The 24,774-nt window shown below is 37.1% G+C and overlaps 1 protein-coding gene across 1 annotated transcript in view; it reads left to right on the forward strand.

The window, feature by feature from the left end:
• The first annotated feature begins 534 nt into the window (after positions 1-534).
• cyth4b (cytohesin 4b) overlaps positions 535-24,774 on the forward strand; it is a 34,182-nt gene continuing 9,942 nt past the window's right edge. Inside the window, exons 1-6 of the mRNA XM_007231218.4 lie at positions 535-753; positions 7,261-7,343; positions 10,104-10,168; positions 11,563-11,629; positions 23,491-23,609; positions 24,444-24,524. Coding sequence (XP_007231280.2) covers positions 732-753; positions 7,261-7,343; positions 10,104-10,168; positions 11,563-11,629; positions 23,491-23,609; positions 24,444-24,524 — 437 coding nt within the window. The 5' untranslated portion in view covers positions 535-731. The remainder of the gene's footprint in view (positions 754-7,260; positions 7,344-10,103; positions 10,169-11,562; positions 11,630-23,490; positions 23,610-24,443; positions 24,525-24,774) is intronic.

Consider the following 24,774-nt stretch of genomic DNA (forward strand, 5'->3'; position numbering starts at 1 on the left):
CTAGCATTACAGGCCAACTTTCAATTTTTAGAATTTCATGAAAATGAGTAGTTCCTTTTGAGAATATCTGTTTGTTAGGTACTTATATATGTTTATTATGTTTATTTTGTTAAAAAAAAAAAAAAGTATCTCCATTTTTGTTGATTTTTAGTTTTCTACATAATTTAAACACACAAACTGACCCTTACACTGTGTCAAATTTTTTTTATGAATGCACCAGAAGTTCTCGAAAATTACCTGAAATAAACTCTTTTACATAAAACAGTAACATTTCTGTTTTGGACATGTTTTTCATTGGACAGCAATGATTTGTTTTGAATTGCTCTTAACATTAAAATAATAACAATAAAAGTATTAAATATATTGTAATGCATGGTACACAAAGAATACATAAAGAATGTAATATAATATAATCACATATTAATGTGTAAAATAATATACTGTTAAAAAAAAAAACGTCATGATTATGTGCACACTCATACACATTCACACACACTCACACACACCCACACTTGAGTCGGTGGTGGAGGGTGTTGTCATTCAGACAGGAACTGATGGGTTTGGCAGCAGTAGCAGTAGCAGTAGTGCTGGAACGCTCAGCACCCAAAATGACCGAAGACTACTCAAGCAAATCCACCCAGTAAAAAAAAAAATAGATTAAAAAGGAAGAAAGAGGAAAACGACAAGCAAATCTGATCAAAGTCGAGGTGTGGAAGGTTCTTGGCTGGAGAATGATGGAGTTCTGTCACCAATGTAAGTTCTGTTTCTGGATTTTTGTTAGACGTGGTCGTGTTGGTTGAGCTTAAAGGGGAAGCTGAGGCAGATGACAGTTACACAGTTATACTAGTCGTACAGCAGTGCACTGCTGATAGACCTCATAGATTTAATAAACTAATAATACTAATGAAAAGACCATATCTGGAGAGTAAACGTTTATTTATTGAGTAAAACTCTAATATTAGAATTTATACATAAAAATAACATTTGTTAAAAAAAAGTTGTGGTTTTCTCTACTATTATTATTATGGATTCACACTGTGAATAAACTTTATTGGATTCTAAATTACACTATATTGCTTAAAGTATCTGCTCACCTGCATTGCATTTGTTGATGTAAGGCTTGGGTGGAGCTTCTTAACCATGGAAACCCATTCCCTGAAGCTCTCTATGTTCTACTTTTCTTGAGCTAATCTGAAGGCCACATAAAATTTGGAGGTCTGTAGTGATTGACTCTACTGCAGAAAGTTGGAGACCTCTATATACAATGATACCTCTGATATTTTACGTTGACAGAGTGAATTGTTGTCATTCCCAGTCTCTTTCACTGTTTTATAATATCACTGACAGTTGGCTGTGGAATATTTAGTAATGAGGACATTTCATGATCAGACTTGTTGCACAGGTGCTGCATTCTATCACAGTGCCACGCTGGTACCATTCACTCCTGAGAGTGACACATTCTGTCACTGCTAATGTTTATTAGAGCCTTGTGCATGCCTAGGTGCTTGGTTTTTAAATACATCTGTGGCAATGGAAGTGATTGGAACACCTGAATTCAATTATTTGGATGGGTGAGGAAATACTTTTGGAAATTTAGTGCATTTTTCTGCTTTATACACACTGTAAAACATAAAACCGTTAAAAAAACGGTCAAATTACTGGCGTATTATTGAGTATTTGACTCATTCTCTGCTCATTTAAAGCAATAAAAAAGTGCTCAGAGAGTGAAACCACTTATAGCACAGTCTAAAACCCAGCCAGGTGGATAAAACTGCTATGAAACTACATCATGGTGAGCCCTCTAAACTGAACATCTAATTAACATAGCCACGCCCCACAGACAGCTGTTTTTTTTAGGTATATTTTCTTTTACATAAAAGAAAGAAAAAAAAGGTTTTATTTCTATTGTTATTTTCTGTATTTTTTTTAACAATGAATAAAAAATGAATAAATAAATAAACCTTACAATTATGAAGAAAACCACTGAGTTGTTGGGAAAGAAATAAACCTTTAAATAATAACACACACATATAATTACATATAATAATAAGTAATTTTACATACATATCTATATAACTTAAGAACATGGAAAAATACCATACAAATAATATAGCAATATAGCCCTAAAAATAAGAGTTTTAACCGTAATCTCTCATTAATGTCATAATATGTAAAATTAGAACAGGGGCTTGTAATTAACAGAAAATGTCTGTAATTTGACAGAATTAGACTGTAGTAAAAGAAAAGGGATAAATAGTGTAAACATTTAGAGTTATTTTCTGTAAAAATAGGATTTTTTTTTACAGTGCCCCCTTCTGACTGCTAGATTCTGATTGTTTAGTCTGATTGTGTAATGTAGGCTTGTATACTTAGCTTTTTAATCGGAAGCATATTTGTTGTAAAAAACATTACTAGAATTAGAATTTTCCTCATTTTTTTAAGGTGAATGGGGAGCCGCAAAAGCCATGCAAGACATTCTATTGTAATTCTACACACCATTTTAAATAAACTTGCTATCGTTTTGATCAGCACACATTCGTTTGTTATTTACTCCAATTTATTCCCATTTATTTTCACATGTGCCCAAGATATAGAGATTCTTTGTCCCTCCAGCCGCCATATTTATTTATTTAATCAGCACAGGTAATTAACCCACACTCACTTGTATGATGTTTTTTTTATTTTTCATCTCTCTTACTTCCCACTTTAGCTGTGCAACCATTCTTCAATTCCTTCAGAAAAATTAACTTTTTAGGTTATATCATCATATCAACAATTGCTTTGGTAAATCAGTGCTCCTAAATCAGGTGATCTGTTCATGGAATTGAACACGTCCACTGGCAGATACAGGAGAAATCTAGAACCACTCTTTGTTTTTCTTTTTTTTTCACATGATAGATGTCATTTACTTCCTAGAAAAAGAGATATGATTGTTATTGTTAGTGTTTTATTTGTATCTGTATAAGTTTTAATGTAATCTTTAGCTTTTAAAAGCAAAACCATTCTTTTTGCTAAAGGAAAAAGAATTGGGAATGGGTTTGATCTATTTAAACCTTGTGGATCTGGCTTCACTGTTAAACATGTAAGTTTCTTGAGGAATGTTTAGGGGTTCCTGTGGAGGCTTTAGGAAGCCTCAAGAAAATTAGAATAGTAGAATGTATTCCTGGAAGCTCCCTAATCTTTCTTCTAGGTTCCTCAAAGCACCTAAAATGGTTTATCCGCAGTTTCAAATGGAAAAACCCTTAAATCAGTGGTCGGCAATTAAGTGTAATAGGATGAAGTGCTACAGACTAGTAGCTCTCCAGCCCAGAGGGTTGTTGAACCCAATTCCAGAACAGTTGATCTCAAAGCAGGTAAACCCAAGAATTTGCTATGCTGGCTGTATTAGTATTCTGTCCAATAATCAGGTACATGGAGTAGACTAAATCCCCACAGTTTGAACACTGTCCATCTAAAGCCAATGTATATTTAGTATGGTTTAGTCAGGGAGAAATGTTAAAGCTGGTTTGTGAATACAGGAGAAAATGTTGAGAGCAGGACAGCATGGTGTGTTTTTGGTTTGATGTTAACTAGCTTTGTTAGAACATGAGGAGAACATTGTGTTGAACTTCCTCACTATATAGGATGTTTCATTGTAGATGAGGGTACAGGATTTTTTTCTTCCTATGTTGAAACAATTCACTGTTGCTACATTAAAGAGAAAGACTCCACCCTGAATTTAGGTCACATACAGTACCAGTCAAAAACATGGACATATTGTAAATTCAGTGTTTTTTTTTCATCATTTAAATATTTTCTGCATTGAAGAATTAATGCTAAAGTAATCCAATATATAAAGAAAAGCATATGAAATTATTTAGCAAACTAAAAAGTGTTAAATAAACCAGAATATGTTTTATATTTTAGATTCTTCAAATTCGGCAATTCTTGCTTAGATGACAGCTTTGCAAATCTTGGCTGGATTTTCTCAGTCAGGTTTATGAGGTAGAGTCATCTGGATTGACTTTCAGTTAACAGCTGTGCTAAACTTGTCAAGAGTTAATTACTTGAATTCCTTGACTCTTAATGTGTTTAAGAGCATCAGTTGTTGACGAAAAAATAAAAAAATGTCAAGAACTTCCTCAAGTGCAAATGTATTGATGAAACTGGCTCTCATCAGGACTGCCCCAGAAATTGACCAAGACCAAGAGTTAACAGCACCCAAGATCGGAGCCCATGTAAATGCTTTACAGAGTATTTTGGTGTTTTTAACACCAAGTAAATAAGTTTTCTACATGATTCCTCATGATTGTATTTATTTACAATGTAGGAAAAAATAGCACTTCAAGGGTTCTTTAACAAACGAATGGTTCTGTAGAATCAAGACAACTCAAATAATTACTTGGATGCCTAAAATGCAGCCCAAGACCAGCTGGTGATCCAGAAAAAAACATACCTAATATTGTTATTTTTAGCAGGGTAGTGCTTGGCACCGGTAAGAGTTATCTGCATTAAGTGAAAAACTAAATGTTTCTACATAAAACCTTTGGAAAATGTCCAAAAGGGTTCCAGTATAATTATGAACTGTTTCAGTGCTATATACAGAGTTAATTTAACTTCCTAGTCTTATTCATTTTGGTTGTATTTTTTTTTTACAGTTTAGCAAATTCTTTATGGTCATGTTGTTTTTTCCCTATTGCGTCACAGCTGTTACACTGGAAGTAGTCTTCACACGCATGCACACAAACACACACACACACACACACACACACCCTGCAACACTCATGCCTTTTTTACACTCACAGTCTTTCATAGCCCCCAGAAGTTCCTCCATGACATTTAGGCCTACTGTTTCCTCTTTCACACAGCATTATTCATCTGACCTGGCCTACCACTGATATTCTTAAATTATCAGCAGGCAGAGGAGAAATCATTTATAAAGTGTGTGTGTGTGTGTGTGTGTGTGTCGGTGTCGGTAGCAAAGATGAATACACACCAATACTTTTAAACAGACATTAGCATTAGCAGCTAACCGGTGGCTAGTCCTGTAAGCAAGATGTATGCCTTTTGTGACAATGTCTGGTTTGTTTTAATGCTTAACATTAGCATTAGAATTAGCATTAGCAAAGAACTGCCTACATGCCCAAACACAAATGGTTCAGGGTGTAGCTATAGAAATTAGATAAAGTTTACAGCATATTACATATTTATATAAAAAACATTTACTTTCAAGTAATTTTGAAGCATTTTTATTGATCTGTTCATCATAAAATGTGGACACAATGTAAAAAACAACAACTAGCATTCTACCTGTACCTTGCTCTCACTCTGCTTTCCTTAACCACACTCTCCCTTGCTCTACCTAAATCTACTTCACTCTACCTCACTCTGCTTTACTCAACCTCTCTCTACCTTTCTTTACCTAGATCTACTTCACTTTACCTTATACTGCCTCACTCTTCTTCACCCTGCTTCACTCAGGCTCATTCTAGCTTACTCTACATCACTCTGTGCCACTCTGCCTCGCTCTGCCTCCAGCTTTGATACGTCAAGTGATCACAGTTTGCAGTGTAAAGAGCTTCATGTGTTGCTGCATGTGGATATTAATACAGTCTGTATTTGCTGCTATTCACAATATTTTCATTCCAGGCATCCCTTTATTGTACATGAATCAAAACAGAGAGAGAGAGCTAGTTTTTACAGTGGTCAGCAACATCCTTTGTACACAAGCAGAAGCTCCAAACACACAGGACCACAAACAAACACTTACACATGCTGAGTCACAAACACCAAAAAAATGCTGACCTCCTTATTTCCTCACAGTTTCAGGTTTGACCTAACCTCACTTTAATCATTTGAACTAAAATTGATACCCTAAATAAAAATAAACTGAAAATATATTTGTATGCCAGCCAATGTTACAGTAAATAAAATAACCTACTGATCTTATTGTGGGTTTCAGTTTTTTTTTTTTAACTAAAAATAAAAATGTGGTTTGATGTCACTGATGTCATCTGATCGGAATTAGAGGTGTGATGAGAACTATTTCATTTTATCTGATATAAAGCTGTAAATTTATCTGTGTGCCTATATGTTTATTTAAATCAGCAAGCAGAGTACATATAAAACGTAAAATAATGATTACTGGTTTTAGTTAGTTTGCTCTGTTGCTTTAGGTTTAGTTACAAAAAACAAAACTGGGTAAATGTAAAGGTTTTCATACAGAAGGGATCTTATTGTGCTACATACAGAACCAGTCCTTAGTAGACACCATAAATTCAGTGTTTTTCCATTATTTTAAAATGTTCTGCATTGTAGATTATACTAACGTCATTTAATCTATGAATAAAAATAAATGGAATAATTTAGTAAACAAAAATGTTAAACAAACCATTTGCTTTATATATTGTTTTATATATTGTTCTATATACGTTTTATATTTTACATTCTTCAAAGTAGCACCTTTTGCTTAGATGACAGCTTTGCACAGCTGGGCTGTCAGTTAACAGCTGTGCTGAACTTGTCAAGAGTTAATTACTTGAATTTCTTATTCTTAATTCTTATTTCTTAATGTGTTTGAGAGCATCAGTTGTGTTGTGAAAAAGTAGGTACAGAAAATATGAGTTTAAGAAATTAAGTCAGTCAATCTGAAAAATGAAAGAGCTTTGAAAGTATCCTGAAGTGCAATAAAAAAATGATGTGCCATCAAGCTGCCGGCACTCAGAGGGAGCAAAATTGGCCTCACTCCCTCCGGGTGGGTAGATGGCTCTCTCTTCCTACATCACTTAGGGGTGATGTCTGCAGCACAGGGCATCTGTGAGCTGATGTATCAGAACTGCATCAGCAGGAGCTCGAATAGAAGTGCAGGCTGGCTTCACATGTATCGGAGGAGGCATGTGCTAGTCTTTAGCCCCCTGGTGTGTTGGGGCATCACCAGTGATATGGGGAGTCCTAATGACAAACGATAAGTTCATCAGAGTTACCAGCCTCAGAAAACACAAGTTAACTTGCTTTACCTCACTCTTCTATGTCTAACTCTAATTCACTTCTGCTTCTGCTCACTCTGCCTCACTCAACTTCGCTCTACCTCACTCCACACTCAACTTTTTCCTCTTGGAGGTGATGAGCTGCTCTCCAGTATCATCAACATCTTATTCCCTTTAACTCACTGACATTTGTTACTGTTTCCCGTTAGATGTCCATGGCTGTTATTTTGAATATATTTTTAAGCTAAATGATATGTAAATTAACATACAGTATGTTTGTGTTTTTGTGTCTAAGTGTCGCCAGATTTCACCATGGAGGAGAGGCGTGAGATAGAAAACCTCACGTTGCACAAACAAGACCTCCTGGATGACATTCAGGTACGTCATGCTTACAATGAAACCAAATTGCCTAAAATTCTAATAATAGTTATGGTTATGCATTAATTCACACAGAGCACACCACAATACTGCAGCGTTCCCAAACTTTTAATATTTTAATTAATATACTGAAATGTATGCTCTCTGTCTCTCAGTAAAACTACACTGAGATATTATAATAAAGTAAAAAATGCTATAGTGTGCATTGCCTATAGCAAACTAATTATTAATACTGTCTCCAGGCAAGTACCAGCATTGACTTGAGCGATTGACAAGACTAATACATATATAATTTCATTTTGCCAGTCGAACACAGATTATTTAATTAAAAAAAAAAAGAATTATTCCTTTTGAGAGTTATGTAACTTATTTTTATTACTGGCACCACCTATTTTCTATAGCTAAGGCTATGCTTGTTACTTGATAATTCTTAATGCTAACTTAATGCTGAGATAACAAAAAAAACTGCTGGCAGCAACAAGAGGAGCCAAGAAATTAAACGAATATTATTATTAAGCGGATATTTTTTGTGCATTGTCGTCTTGGAGCGGGCAACAGCTGGATTCTTTGTTTTATTATTAATGCCATTAACCCTTTGCTGTTTTGGTGTGTTTTTCTCCGTTTTTGTCAGTTCCTCTTTCAGGTCTTATAACACAGTAATTATATCAGACAGACTCATGCCCTGATCTCTTTTACTCCAGAAGACATAGAGCTACTCAGAAATATAATCATTTAAAATGTTAAAGGAAGCAGAATTGTTATATTTTCCTGGAACTGATCATGTTTTGGTCAAAATTTTACCAATACCTGTTTTTTTTTTTTACTTATTTTTGAATGTATAGACTTTATATATATTTACACCTAAGATATCTTCCCAAAAATGGTTAGACTAGAGTGTATGTGAGTTGAAAGCATAAGAGTATTGATGATAGTTCATTACATGGTTTATTACTGTAATAAAATACATGAACAGCATCAGGCGGAGTTATTTTTCTTGATAATCACACCTCTAGTATACATGTAGATACTACAAACCTCAGTATTTTAATCAGGACACACAGAAAACTATATACAAAAATGTAAACTTTTTAGTCTAAATAAATAAAAATGTTTAGTGCAAAATAACTACTTAGTAAAAATGTGCAAGTAAAATAAAAACTATATAAAGTAGTGTGCAGCATATCTAGCTTTAGTTTGAGTGCAGGTAGTTTCACACTTTTTTCTGTGAACACTTTTGAGTCGTTTACTGATATTATTTGGTTTGAAACATCATATAAATAAGTTTGAAGCACTAAAGGTAAATAATATCATTATTAAGAGTAAGTTCCACCCTTTCTAACCATATATGGATTATGTTTATGTGTGAAGGGATTCCTGAGTAATTACGCTGAGAACACAAGGTGTGATTTCCGCTCGTAGGGTTCTTAGGGTTAACTATATTAAAGCTTTGTAAACATTCACGTTTATGTTTGTTTATTCTTTTATATACTTTCTGTTTCCTCAAACTTTTATATATAATTAACCCCCATGTCTTTTGTCTTCTATCCTTTTTTCATTGGAATGCAGAGATTACTAACTGTAAAATAAATAACAAAAAGTTAACAAAAACCTTAACGCCTAGTGTTAAGAAGAAGAAAAATGTTACGCCAGACAGATAGGAGTTATGCTAGCTGAGTAAAAGTAATGACTGGTTTATTTACAGGCAGTACACCAAGCACTAGAACCAAATAGCCTGGCCAACAAAACTCTCACCAGATACAGAAATCCTAGTCAAATATACAGTCCGGGATCTTGACCAAAAAGACAGTCTGACAATGCAACAAATCTGAAAAGGGCAAAGACAAGAGATGATAAACGATATACAGAAACAGTAGGTTATAATAAGAGGCCAATCAGAAAATACGGAATATTAACGGTTAGTACGCAATGGAAAGTCGACAATACCTTGCAAAGTTTGTTTACAAAATAAAGCCTTATATACAGGAAGTTAGGTTTGAGTGTACCGGAACTTCCTCAGAACACAGGTGACTCTGAGCGTTGGAGCGTAATACGATTGGGTGAAGACGAGGGGCTGACAGTGATGTCATCACCCTTAGGTTTTTGGGAAATGGAGTCTGAGAGTGTGGAAGGAGAGCACAGCGGTGTGACAAAAAAAGTGGGATTGATTGTGATTTGTTTATTTAAGTCAGTGCTTTTTTTATTGACTGACACCTATAATAAATAATGATTTACTGAAACTGTCACATTGCATTTGAATGGTTGTTTAACCGAATCGTATTAAAACATACTAATGAAACAGGCCTGGATGAAAAGGTTTATTATTCATTTAAGTTAATAATATTTTTTTCTTTCTTAAATAGAACCAGATACCAACAGATACCAACATGTTTGTTTGTGTAAGCAAATGTCTGCTTAAATTGATATGATTCTGATTATATTATATTGTATTATAACTTTGCTATTTTGGATAAATCTAATGGTAGTAGATTGTGTAAAAATAATAAACAGCCAGAAGATTTAAAAACACATTTTTAGAAAACTTTTTTCGTAACTTTTAAGTCTTTTTAAAGGACACTTCTGCTTTTTTTAGTATCGGCACTTTTACTTATGTTAGTATGATTTCACACTGTTCGCCCCTCATTTAAGTTAAATGGGTCAATGTGGAAGTTGTGCTGTTGCCATGTAGCTTGTGTGTGTAAGTGTGTGTGTGTGACAGTGAGTCACGTTGTGCTGAAACTGTTTCTGTTTTTCTTGTTGCAGAAGCTGAAGTGGGAGATAGAGAACGTAATGGCTGACATTCAGAACTTTGAGTCTGCAGAGGAGAAGTGAGTGAACAGTCAGCTTTCATGCTGCGGTGTTGACCATGCTTTACATTTTAACCAACACAGAAATTCACACGCCTCTCACTGATGACTGGGAACATGTTTAAACACATAGTACTGTCTTTTTTTTTTTATTTATTTCTCTGGACCATAAAATAATATCACGATATTTCAGGGTATTTGTGTGATAACTACTGCAACAAAATTAATCTAAAATTGTATTTGCCAATATTATTGCATACTGTATAATCTGGCACACCACTGATAGAGATTTTCACCATATTGACAGAAGTCAGTTAACCAACATGTCATGATACTAATAATGCACTCTATAAATCCAGGACTAAAATAAATGATACTGGACAGATATATTCTATCTCTAATGCATTTAGACTTAAACGACATGAGAGCAGTGTGAGTGAATTTTACTTTTATTACAAAAACAGCAAAAAAAGTTAGACCCTGATAGACCATATCAGTATTTTTACGATAATGATTAAAAAATATCATTATTATAATTATATATCAACATTAGTGCGCACAATATGATATGGCACACCCTATAGAGTAAATTGGCTTTACTTTACAGTGATTGATTATTGACCACAGCACAGGCCTAGGAGATATGGTTAAAAACAACTGTGTTGCAAAGTAGCGACAGATTTGTAGAAAAAATACTATTCGAACACTGTCCCTTACTGAATACAGTGATTTTTACATAAAAATGGCATGGGAGTAATATGGGCCTGTAGACTGCTGATAACCCCGGCTAGCACCGCTGGGGCGGTTAGCCGATAATGCTAATGCTAATGCGTCCGCCTTAGTGCTGGAGAAATTCAGTAATCTAAGCTTACTGTCAATAAACGGAAGCTCTTTACTCACCCAAATAAACATTTTTCAAGAGTGAAATCTGTGTAGATTAACATCCAGTGCTCATTTGACTTTAAAAGAAAGTCTTTTTTTTACTACAGGTTTGTTTACTTAGCTTAGCTTTACTTAACTTAGTTAGCTACCCCCCTCCCCACCAACCAACAGCGAGACCTGCTGAATTAGAAGTTGCTTATAATATCTCCTAAAATGCGCCTCATAATCCAGTGTGCCATATGTAGGAAAATAGACCAGAAAATAGACGTTCATTGATAGTTTGCCTTATAATACAGTGTGCAGAAATACAGTATTTTTCCTACGGCCTGCTCCCAAACCCCTCCTGTTTAAATATACAAGGAGTGCAAACAGCACCTGAAGTTTGATTCCATAAGAAATGATAAAAAACGCTCAGCATTGGGCTCATTATTTCAGTTGTCAATCATCTCATCACCACACCCCTTTAAATATCACCAAATAAACTGATGTGAGTTTCACTCATTTCTTGTTTTTTGTTTTTTGATTTCTTGCAGCAAAGTGCTCGAGAGAGGGAAGCAGTTTTCTAGTGGAAAAAAGAAATTCAACATGGACCCTAAAAAGGTGAGCTTATTAGATTTACTGCTGATGTTGAAAATTGTGGAAACTTGTAAAATTAAAGAGCTCATATGTGGAAAAAAGAGAAATTGGGTTATTGACCTCATTGTAAATAATTCACTTATATAATATGAGGACAATATGGTAATAGCAGTTTTGGGGGCTAGAATGTGGGGCACATTTTCATTATCCTTATGTTTGAATTAATTTATATGAAAACATTTTGGAGGAGTGTGGTGTGTTTTTTTTAAGCTATTTTGCTAACATATTTATAGCAATGTGGGCTTTTTTGTATAATGAAAATTTAGCTTTTTTGTCCTGTATTTTTAATGTATGCGTGCACTTGTTGAGAACATTTATCAACATTTTGGAAAGGTTCCAGGATTGTTCTGAAATCCTGTGATAAAGTTTTGTATTACAAAGTTATTAAAACATTTCACATAATGTTTGTAACTAGATAAAAAATAACAATATGGAGACGTTAAAAGAACAAAAGATGTACTGTTGATGCTTTACTTACATTAAGTAGATTGTTGTACTGTTGTCATGTCACATGAATTCTGCATATTATGCTTCTTCCATTAAACAAGATAAACCCAAACCCAAATCTTAACAATCATCCAGGCTCAAGTCCTAAACTTAACCTCAATCCAAAATCTAATTCTTAATCCCCATACAATCCTGTTAAACTTTAGTTACAGACTGCATTAGATTATGTTCCCAATCAGTCATTTCTCAGGTTAACATCTACAGATCTAAACTATTGATGATTTACTGAGAGTTAGTGAGAGCCCTGAGTGGTCCCGCGTGCTAAGCCGTGCCACTGTGATTGAGAGATCGCTGGTTCAAATCCCGGTCATGCAGCTTTCCAGAGCACAATTGGCCTTGCTCTGTCTGAGTGGGCAGGTGGTGCTCTTTCCCCTCATCACTCCTAGAATGATGTCGATCAGCAGGAGGCATCTGTGAGCTGATGTATCAGAACCGAGTCACTGCGATTTTCTCAGAGTGCGCTGTGATGCTACTCAGCAATGATGCATCAGCAGTAGTTCAAAAAGAGGAGGTAGCTGACTTCACATGTGTCAGAGGAGGCATGTGCTAGTGATGAGGGATATACAGCTGACTAGAAGCTGAATGGGTAAGATAATTGGCCTTGCTAAATTGGGGAAAAGAAAAAAGTTACTAAAGAGTCTAATTATTGTTTTTAAAAGGTAATTTTAAAAAAGGACCACTCTAAATAAAAAAACATTCTAGGGCACATCCAGAAAACCTAAGAGATTGAACAATTTAGGAACTTTAACTGTAATGTTCAGAATGTGTTCTACTGACCAAAAATTTACTGTAGCATTTAAACCAAAGCAAACAGTGTTCTGACAGTAGGGAAAAAGTCGGTAACCACTGGTGGGTTTGAAGAGTTTTAAGAGGTTAAAGCCTCCACCAGGTGTGGCCCCAATTTACCATGCCGTCACCAACCAGACACCTGATCATCTTTTAATTTGTGATGAGGTCTTTAATGAGAAAGAGTGAGCTCCACTCGTGACCTGAAACCACCACATGCCAGAAATACATAAACAGTTTATTAAAAAAGATTAATGCTGGTGTTAAAACTACTTTCCCACTCAGAACTGTCAGGGACAAACAGAAACAGCCTAACTCCAGCACTGAGCCGGCAGCTTTAAAACTTTAAAAACTTTAAAACTGATTGAAATCCAGCAATTAATTCAGCTCAGAAACCAAAGTTAGCATCTGGGTTAACACAATCCAAGCCTGCTGAGGCGGACTGCATCATGGCTAAACTGGCCGCTAAACCGCTGTGCCTGTTAACGCTCCCTTTATTTTTTTGGACATTACTAAGTGAACTTTTAATCCAAATACGGTCAAATAACGAAATTCTGTTTAAAGTCACATCTCATTCTAAAGCATTTAAGCAATGGTGTTTTTTTAACTTTTTTAACAACATATTTCATCTATTAATAAAAAAAAAAAACATATGATGTAACGTGTAGCGTTTTTGTGGGAAAAAAAAACAAAAAGCATCAGCCACTTCGACTGCAGTCTAATAGTCGGTACGGTAACCAGCCAGGCTAGGCTAAGCTAAGCTAACACTAAGCTAAAGCAAGCTACGCTAACCTAACCACAGTCCTGCAGGAGCAGCTAGCCTACCAGCTAGCTAACCAAATGCTCGCAAATGCTCAGTTTTCACACGAAGATGACTCCACAGAGCAGAAGAGGAGAGTTTCAGCGTTATTTCAGGGTCCTATCATTTACTAACACCCTGAACTCCCAATTTGAATTTAAAGCTAATGTTCGTGGTGTTGTATAAACCTTACGCAGGTTTGTAGTTACAGTTCTGTTACAGTTTCCTTTTTTTGGAACTACTTTTTGGCGGAAGGCACAGTCCTTATTAAAGCATATTCATTTCAAATTTTTGACGGTCTTTTAATTTTCTTTATTCATTTTGTAAAAAAAAAAAACAGTTGTATTAAAGCAATAGGACACTCAAAGTTGTGTGTTATCGCGAACAACATCACAGCCGTTATGTTATTCGTGATAACATACTCCCACTCATGTTCTGTTGCTTAAGTATATCGTGATATAATTATCATCCAGAATGAGGCCTATGTTTAACCTTTGGGGACCCTGCGTCCTTATATGGGGACATTACATTTCTGCGTCTCTGCACTATGGTACTTAATTTAAATTAAAATTAAAACATTGACTCTTTGGCCTCATATGGAGACACTGTCTGTACCATCTAGTGGTCACCTGAAACATTACACTCAATTCATTGAAAACTTTATGGTGGGAATCCCAGTCAAAGGTTTCTAGAGCCAGACAGAAAGACAGAAACATGGGCCATGTAAACATTTTATGTTTGAAACCAGTTTTTTTTACTTACTGTAGAAAGCTAAAATTTGAGCAAGGATCAGTTTTAAATGTTAAAATAAACTACTGTCCCCATATGAGGACATTATTGTTTGAAAGTCCGACTTCCTGTACAAAGACAAAGTTTAGCTTTTCTACTTGTTAGTTCCTACAAGTCCCAAATAGAATTAAAGGAGGAATTAAAAATACACAACAAGCTAAAGTTTGGGCCTCAGGAGGTCATAGGCCATTTTGGTCTAAGTAACAACACTCTCAGAGCCCAGGCTCACCTGGAGCCCACCTAACCCACGTTTTACCCTCATGTCAGCTCTACATGAGCATGAGTTGGCTGTGCAAGCTGAGAGCTTTGACCTGTCTGGAACAACTGACCGTGGAAAAGTGTTGGTGTGAAACTGACTTAATGCTGTACTGGGCTTTCTGTACAGATGAGGGGGTAGAGAAACAGACTGAGAGGCATACTGAGAGACAGCAGCTGAGAAACGGAAGACCCACCTCTTATATCTTTTTTTTAGCTGCCTCTGTGGTTTTTCACTTTGAGTTCTGCGGTCTGGTTTAAGAGAGTGACATTCACAGCAACACTGAGCTCAGAGCTGAGCTAGCGAGCTCACTAACAAGCCTCTGTTTCCGTAAGGAGGGCAAATAGGTTTGTTTGTGACATAGATGTATTTTTATTTTGCTTAATTTGGTAACACACTTTACTTTAGACTTAGAAGTATGTTAATTAAGGCATGCAAAGCCTTATTTATCCAGAATTAATTATTCAGTGATCAGTGTGAAAGTAATGTGCAAGTAGGCTAAGAAATATAATCTATATTCGCTTCTCTGGCTGTATTAGTGGTATTACCAATAAATACCTGCATGCATAGTCTTAAAAAAAAAAACAGATCGACACATCACACATCTTCTCATAAATTTCTCATTTTGTTTTTTGGTAAAGACATACAGTAAAAGTTTTCATTGGTTCTTTAATAGATGCCTTATTTATGCAGTTGCTAGAATTTTCTGAATTGTCCAGGTTTGGTGTTGGTGTTTGGTGTTTTTTGTGAAAGTGTGAAAGCAGTTTTTGAGCCTACAAGTGATTCAGTGTACCGATCTCTGGTTATCCTGAAATCTTGCTTCAAACTAACTTTGATGTGGTGCACTGCTCCCTGTGCTGCGTGTAAGGTTATGTAATTGATTCATTTTTTATTGTGACTGATTCAACTTATCATATTACTTCCCTTTCTTCAGCATAGCCCAATAAACTTGCACTTTGATTTGACTGAAGTGAGGTTACTGTAATAAGCTCATCATGGTAAAAATAAATGGGTACCATTTTATGCCACTGATATAAATATCATGCCTTTTGAGCAAAGTATAAATAGCAGTTTTTTCATGTGAATGATACTCTTGCTAGGAAAAACATAATGGTTAATATTTAGGGATGCAACAAATATTTGGTCAAAAAATGGAATGAAGTAAAAAGACCTGATAATTAAAAATGTGATGTATCTCTAGTAATACTGAGGTACAAAAAAAAGATTAAGGTAATGTCTACAGTACATATATTGAATGATAAAGTAACAACGTAATTATTGTGACTCGCCTAAGTGTACCGAAGTCCTGCCTGGATAAAAAAAAAATGGCTGCTTGTTTGGAGCGCCTCCAAATGTCCAAAGCTTATTACCACCAAAAGAATCTGCCCCGTTACCAAACAATGATTCTTGCGGAGACGAAACTCTGGTGCTTGGCTTTGGCGAACAATAGTACTGTGGAAAAAACAAACATCCACGAATGTCACTCAGGGGCTTTGTTTGCCTTGTTGGACAAATAGAAACTGGTCAATCTCCACAGCCGAAGACACTGGGCGACGGGCAAACAAAGCCATAGAAAGTAAGCCAGCTGGTGAAGCTGCATTCAACTTTGTGCAATGCTTGTGAATTTGGTTTCACAGGATGTATGCGGTGGCACTAGGTGTGAGACTCTGGAAATACAAAATTACACCATATAGGCTAGGGGTGTACGGTACAGAAAATTCAAGGTTCGTTTCACACCTCACTATAAACCCCACGGTTTGGTACGTTTTCTGTATGATGGTGGAAAAAATAAAGAGGCTGGGCATTCTGATTGCTGCGCTTTATTAAGAACAAGAACAACAGCATTACTTTAACTAATGTTTAAACGGCACATATTTTTTTCCTAAACATATTGAGAGATATATAGAGAAACAGGACATGCGTGAGAGAAAGCGAGAGGGCATGTGCGAGAGAGACAGAGATACAGAGAGAGAGAGTCTCCTATAGGCTGTACCGTGTATTCTGCATGTGTTTACCCGTGACCCCCATACTGTGATGGTATAAAGTATTCACGTACCGTTACACCCCTAATTTAGACTAGTGGTGGGAATCACAGGGCATCTCAAGGTATGACATTATCATGATACATTGGCCAACATCATGGTAATGTGATACTGTGATACTCTATATAGTCTACGACAATTCTCTACGATAATTCACAGTATCTTTGCTACTGAGGAGGATAAAATACTCATAAATCAACAAATAGCAGGAATTATGTACTGTATTTATTGGTGTCAGTTTCACAGAATTTGACAACCAATATTCTATACTGCAGGGTTACCCTATTCATTTGATTAGCACCACCATGTGAGTAATGAAGCAGTGACTTTAGGTATTCAAATTGCCATGTGAATCTTGGCGTGGGGGATTTAGAATGCCTGTGTTTCGATACAAATATTGACTAGGATTTTATCTTATGTTTCTCTATGAGTTTGGTGTTTTTAGAGATCTGGCTAGTGGTAATGCCTGGTCTCCCAACTAGTCTTCTACCAGAACAAGTAAACTGTGTGTTTTGACGGGATTACCTGAACGTGAACCGCTCTGCTCCCTGACGCTGCCTGCTGCCACCTTCATCATGTGGAATAATGACCTGGTTGTAAGAGTTGTCCTTGTCTGGGCTGTAATGTCTATAGTGTTTCGATCAGCGGCAACCCTACACCAGTATTCGGCTGCTGAACTTCTTAAGCTGCGGTTCCATCTGCCCCATATGCCACCGGTACTCCACACTCTCCCAGACATTGTGCGGCCCTTTCAACGCAGATACATCCACCGCGGGTCCCGACGGAATTTCCACTTTGACGACGTGACAGCTATAAACACCATCTGGTCTAAAACTCGCCGACCTCGGAGAAACTCTGGTAGGAAAGCAGATCATGCCGTCCTAGCTAGGATAGCTAGGTCGGCTAACTCCATTGCATCTACGGACTATAGCCAAGTTAATGTCGGGCTTTTCAATACTCGGTCTCTCACGGGTAAAAGCCTCCTCCTCCGGCACATCCTCCTCGACCGTAAGTTTGATTTTCTTTGTCTCACAGAGACTTGGCAACAACCTGGTGACTTCTCCCAGCTGAACGAGCTAACACCGGCCGGGTTTGTTTACATCTGTCAGCCGCGTGTTACTGGTCGTGGAGGAGGTCTCGCGATACTATACCGCGAACAGCTAAAAGCCTCCACTCTTACTTTGCCTGTTTACCATACGTTTGAAGTAGTAGCCATACAGTTACATGGCCCAAAACCCACTGTTATAGCTACTATTTACCGTGCTCCTAAGCCCAATTCGGATTTTATAAATGACTTCTCAGTATTTCTGACATTCCTGTGTTCACGTTTTCCTAATATTATTCTGCTCGGTGATTTTAACATACATATGGACAATATGCATCACTCCACTACTAAGGATTTCTCATCTTGCTTGGACAGTTTTGGATTACATCAACATATCAATTTCCCAACACATTCTAAAGGACATACCCTGGATTTAGTTTGCTGTTCAGGTGTAACTCCTCACAACTGTACAGCCACAAGTCTTCCTGTTTCTGATCATTTGTTAATCTCATTCAGTATCAATATTACTCTGTCTAAAAGTAGAGTATCACGTGACATCACATATCGTAATATAAAAAATTTGGACATAACTTCTTTTGTATCAGGTATTGACAATCTTCCTAACATTTGCCCTTCAGCCACTACTGACGATTTGGTTTATCATTATAATACTGGGCTTCATTCTCTCCTGGACTCGCTGGCTCCATTAAAAACTCGGACTGTGTATTTCAATTATTCAGCCCCTTGGTTCACATCTCACTTACGTCAGCTCAAAGCTTCAGGACGCCAGCTGGAGCGTCTCTTCAGGAAAACTGGCCTCACAATACACAAAGATTTATATCATAATCATCTTCTTCTCTATAAAGATAATCTTCAAAAAGCCAAATCCCAGTATTATTCCCAATTAATTAGAGCTGGTGATGGAAACACACGGGCCCTGTTCTCTCTGGTCACCACCACTCTTCGCCCACCAGATTCTTTACCTTCACATTTCTACTCTGTTGACCACTGCAACTTATTAATGTCATTTTTCAACACTAAAATAGATATGATTCATCAGCAACTGCTTCCTGTTACTTCCTCTACCTTATCATCTCCAGCATCGCCCCATCTTATTCGTCCATTTACTACTTTTCTCCTTCCCACTGCCTCCGATATATCAAAATTTATTCATAAATCTAAACCTTCCACTTCTCAACTTGACCCTCTCCCAACAACTCTGGTTAAAGCTTGTCTTTCTTCTATTTTGCCTATGATAACTGCCATTATTCACTCTTCCCTCACCTCTGGATCTGTCCCTTTGTCATTAAAGTCTGCTGCAGTAACCCCTATCTTAAAGAAACCTGGTCTTGATCCTAACAATTTTAACAACCTTCGTCCCATCTCTAATCTGCCTTTTCTTTCCAAAATCCTAGAGAAGACAGTTGCTACCCAGGTTCACTCCCACCTCTCAAATAACTACCTCTATGAGCAGTTTCAATCTGGTTTCCGTCCCCATCATAGTACAGAAACGGCTCTCCTCAAAATAATTAACGACCTTTTGACTGCAGCTGACTCAGGTCTCTTATCCATACTCATCCTCCTTGATCTAAGTGCAGCATTCGACACCATTTCTCATTCTGTCCTCCTTCAAAGACTATCAGCCATTGGTTTTTCCTGTACACCTATGGCCTGGTTTAGCTCATATCTCTCTGAACGCACTCAGTTTATCCAACTAAAAACTTTCACGTCTAAGCCATCGCCCCTCACTTCTGGTGTTCCCCAAGGTTCCGTCCTGGGTCCTATTCTTTTCATCATTTACCTTCTTCCTTTGGGTCACATCTTTCACAAATATAATATTCAGTTTCACTGTTATGCGGACGACACCCAGCTGTACATTTCTAGCAAACCCACTTCCAACTTTCCTCCCCCTTCCCTTTGTGATTGCCTACAGGAAGTCAAGTCTTGGTTCTCCTCTAATTTTCTCAAACTGAACAGTGATAAATCAGAGGTTCTCCTCATTGGTTCTAAATCTGTTCTTGCAAAAGCAAATAGTTTTTCCATCCCCATTGATAATGTTTTGGTTTCTCCCTCCCCCCAGGTAAAAAGTCTTGGTGTCGTCCTTGATAGTACTTTGTCTTTTCAAACCCATATAAATAACATCACTCGGTCGGCATACTTTTATCTTCGTCATATAAACCACCTCCGTTCCTCTCTCACTTCGGACAATACTTCCATTTTGGTTCACTCTCTGGTCACTTCCCGCCTGGACTATTGTAATTCTCTTCTGTTTGGTCTCCCCCTCAAGTCCCTTCATAAGCTACAACTGGTGCAGAATGCTGCTGCCCGTGTCATCTCTAGAACCCCATCCTTTCACCACATCAGTCCCGTTTTACAGCAGCTCCACTGGCTCCCAGTTAAATCCCGTATTGACTATAAACTTATACTTCTCACATTTAAGGCTATCCATCATCTCGCCCCTCCATATCTCACCGACCTCCTTCACATAAACAGACCTAGTCGCACTCTCAGATCTTCCTCATCTGTTAGTCTCACTGTTTTCCCAGCCCGATTGACCACCATGGGGTTAAGAGCTTTCAGCCGGTCTGCCCCCCGTCTTTGGAACTCTCTCCCATCAGACATCCGTAATATTGACTCTCTCCACATTTTCAAATCACGCCTCAAAACGCACCTGTTTAGGATAGCATACAATCTTTAGTCTGCTCCCTCATTTTATGATATTTTTAAATTGCTTCCCTATTTTTTGTTGTTTTAATGATGTTTGTATATGTTTTCTGCTTTGTTTTCATTGTATTATGTACGGTGACCTTGAGAGTCCTGAAAGGCGCCTTTAAATAAAATGTATTATTATTATTATTAGGACTAGCAGAGTAGTGTACCTTATGAAACCTGGCCTTCAGGCTTCACTGCTCAAGCACTACTTCATATTTAGTGTCACCAACCAACACTGGTCTTGTTTTGAGTATGCAGCAGCTGCTCATTGGTTCCTACTCCTCCGTCTATCTCCAAGACTACATGACTAAACCACAAGCATCATGTCCTCCTACACAAAAGCTACACAGACACAACCTAGTGTTTTAGGTGATACACAGTATTTTTGTACAGTATGTTTGTGGACACCCCTTCTAATAAATGCAGTTTATTCAGCTACTTTAAGCTGCAACCACAGCTGACACAGACGTGCGAGTGAAAACAAATGCACAGTTTTTTCTAGTCCCTGTAAAAAAAAAGGAAGTATTGCCAGTAGAAAAGGACATTTGTTCCCAGGAACAGATGAATATATGAACATACTGGCACCATGCCAAACCCCATGTATTGGTTTATGGGTTTGTATTTTCTGGAATGATGAATGGTGCTCCATTGTGTATGCTTGAGAGCTGATCATCAAGGCCTTGTCAAGGTCTTACTAAAAACTCTTGTTGCTGAATGTAATCAAATCTTCACCACAATGCTCCAAAATCTTGTATAAAATCTTATTGAATCAAATTATACAAGTTTATGCAAGTTTTCTTCAGCATATAAAGGAAAAGCAGTACCAGTGGAAGAATTGCCTGTCTCACTAAAAGCATGCATCTTTAAAAAACTCTTGTACTCTTGTAATTCTACTCTTGTAGAATTCTTGCCCAAAAGCACAGTGTGTTGTAGACTTCACCAGAGTGTAGACTCTTTAGGAGCAGAGCAGGGTGCAGGGAATGATTTGAGACAGGACTGTAAATACTAATGAGTGAAGTATACTAAGTGAGTAACTGCATGTGTTCCAAATCACTGAAGCACTAAATGTTGCAAAATATGCTGCTATACCCCCCCTCTCTCCACCAACGAGGGCAATCTATTCTATGCATTAAGCCTCTGGACCACCAATCTATTGTTTTTACCCATTTTTTTGCGTGGGTTCACGACTTAATTAGGGGTGCTAGACCCTTTATCCCCAATCCCCCCCATAATTTGCACCCTGCACAAAGGCTAATCCTAAATTCTAACAATCACTCTGGCTCTTGTTTTAACTTCATCCTCAAACCAAAAACCTAATTCTAACCTTAATCTAAATACAAGACATAAATCTGGCCCCTTCATCCTACACCCTAATCCAGTTAGGATCCAGTTACACACTGGTTTCAGTATCAGGTTTGGAACAGCTTAACATCTACAGATATAAATGTAAAAAACGACTGAATTCCGTTGTAGCCTTCAGTAAAAGTCTGTTGATGATCTACTTAATGTTCAGGTGTTGCTACATCGCTGATACATTGTTAATAAGTTACAGAGAGTCTAGTGGTTGTTTATTTCATCTAAAAAGGATCACTCAAAATAAAGTGATGCCTAAATTATTTTAGTACCATTGATTTCAGAAGAAACAATGATTAAGCAGATGTCCCAATACTTTGGTCTATTCACTAAATTTTACACAAGCTTGGTAAGCTAACCCCTTAAAAAGCCTGAATAGAGTTTCAACAGAGTGATGTACATCACGGTTACAAGTGACCGAAAGAGGTTTAAGGAAGCTTACCATGAATTTGAGGAAGTTTAAAAGTAAAGGCAGTTTTAACATGAATAGACAAATTTATCGCCACTGGCATAAGTTTGTGTGCGGAATTCAGTTTGATAGGTTTTATAGAAGACACCGGGTGAAAATTATATAGAAAAGGGAAGAGTGACGCAAAGAAAAGAAGAAATGATAGCTGGTAAATCAAAACCCATTTGTGGTGAATTCAGTGGCAGTGAACAATGAATTTAGTGAGTGATGTATCTGGAAACTGATAACAAATACGTATGTTTAAAGCAAATTAACCATTGGCACAGTACTGGTTTGACAATCCTTTACCAATATTTTATAGAAAATTCAGAAAAAATATGTCTTACTTTTTATAACCTTGTTTATCATTATTAGCATTGCCTAGGTTTGCATTGTTTGCGATACCATTTGATAAAAACATTTTATTACATTTTTTTAATTACATTTTTGTTGTATATTTACATACCAAGGAAACATGTTCACAGATAGGAGCTGGACAGTATGTGATTACAACTGAGTTTATGAGATAAAGGTGATAATATGCTGTATAATACTACTGCTTAGTCTGCTGTTGATTGGTTGATCTTGGTTTCTGAACTTGGGGTTGGTGAGGCTCTCCCGCCTTTCTAAACAGGAATTCTGACTTGTGATATATTCATATATCATATATTCTGAAACACATTCAGCATAAATATGTGACATGCGAGCAAAATGTTCAGACATTTGGATAAGAAAATCCTAAGTTTACAACACCCACATTTTAGAGCATATTTTAAACACTGTAAAGAAAACACAGTAATTGTTCTTGAGTGTTGCTTTTCTTGCTGACCTTAATGTGCTTGATGTTAAAGAGCTGGAGAGATTACAGCCAGTAAGCTTTAAGTCTAGCCTGAATTTTCTTTTCTAGAGTTTATCTTTCTTGAGTATTACTGATAGAAAAAAACAAGCCAGTCATTTTTTTCTAGGTAATAAATGATGGAGAGATGGAGTATATTAGCTTTTAGCCTAGAGCAAAGGAAACTTCTAGAACTGTTAGTTTTTTTCCATCAGTTAACACGTTTTGTCACCATGTGTCTCTTTTATTATAGGGAATAAATTACCTGGTTGGGAACAGCCTGTTGGAGTGGAAGGCTGAGAGCATAGCAGAGTTCCTGTATAAGGAAGAAGGTCTCAATAAGACTGCTATAGGAGACTTCTTGGGAGAGAGGTAATGTGTCACTCTTCTATGTAATCCCAAATACAACTGGTAGAGATTGAGCATTCATTTATATGTTATGTGTGGTAGGATCAGTGCACCTCTTATAATGTAGTAGCAAAATCTGAAACAGCAGCACATAAGCCTTAGTTCACCCTGCACATATATAAATATTGTGTCTGGGAAAATGGCCCAATGACCAAATTTGCAGTTTAAGACCTGTGGCCCATATCGAACACCTTGCGAAAGGCCCGTTGCGATGCTCATCCCTATCTTAGACCCTACCAATTTTTATTTGTATGCCTCGTGCCCACGTCTTTAAAATAGTGTCTGGTTTTATGAATAATCTACAATAATGGGCGTGGTGGTCTGGAAATGAGGTGTGTTCAGGTAAATATTTGGCATGCTTCTATCTTCGTGGCAGGAACTACAGGTGCACCACTGACTGTTTAAAACCCTGACAATAGTCAACAGTCAGCCATCCAGTCCTACTTTAGGCAGTCAGGAGAGCCATCCAGCTTTTACATCAAAATAAACAGAAAAAAGGAAAATAACATTGCTCTTCTTTTAAATGAGCTGCTTGTGTACCTTCACAGTGTAAACGCGGAGGTCAGTATCCTCTGCTGAGATGTGCAAAGTGCCATCCTGCTAAGCTATCTACGTGCCAAAGTCAGAGCACATCTGGCTCTTAAAGGGAATGACGACTGGCACACTGATTGGTTTATTTCATGTTACACATGGGAAATTGTATCATTACTCTCTTGTTTTCTTTCTATGTTTGATATTTCTGTTGCATGATGAGTCTAAAATGATGTATATCTAATTAACTTTCTTTACCCACCACAGAGAGGAGATGCATCTACAGACACTTAAAGCATTTGTAGAACTTCATGAGTTTTCAGACCTCAATCTCGTCCAGGCACTGAGGTCAGCTCATTTATGTTTTTTGTTTGTTTGTTTGTTCCGGTCATTGAGTTAATGTGTGGATACAGCCTTTGCTTTATTTATTTTATCCAACAAATACTTATAGGCCATAGTTTATATAACCACATAGAGGGGAGGCTTATGAGCTCCCAGCATGCTTAGCGGTCACTCCTTTTCTCTTTTGGCGTTGGGTTACGTAGGGTGTTGTCCGTGTGAGGGATTATGTATGTATGTGCATGTGGGTTTATTTGTG

Source organism: Astyanax mexicanus, chromosome 5, assembly GCF_023375975.1.
Source record: "Astyanax mexicanus isolate ESR-SI-001 chromosome 5, AstMex3_surface, whole genome shotgun sequence".
NCBI lineage: Eukaryota > Metazoa > Chordata > Actinopteri > Characiformes > Acestrorhamphidae > Astyanax > Astyanax mexicanus.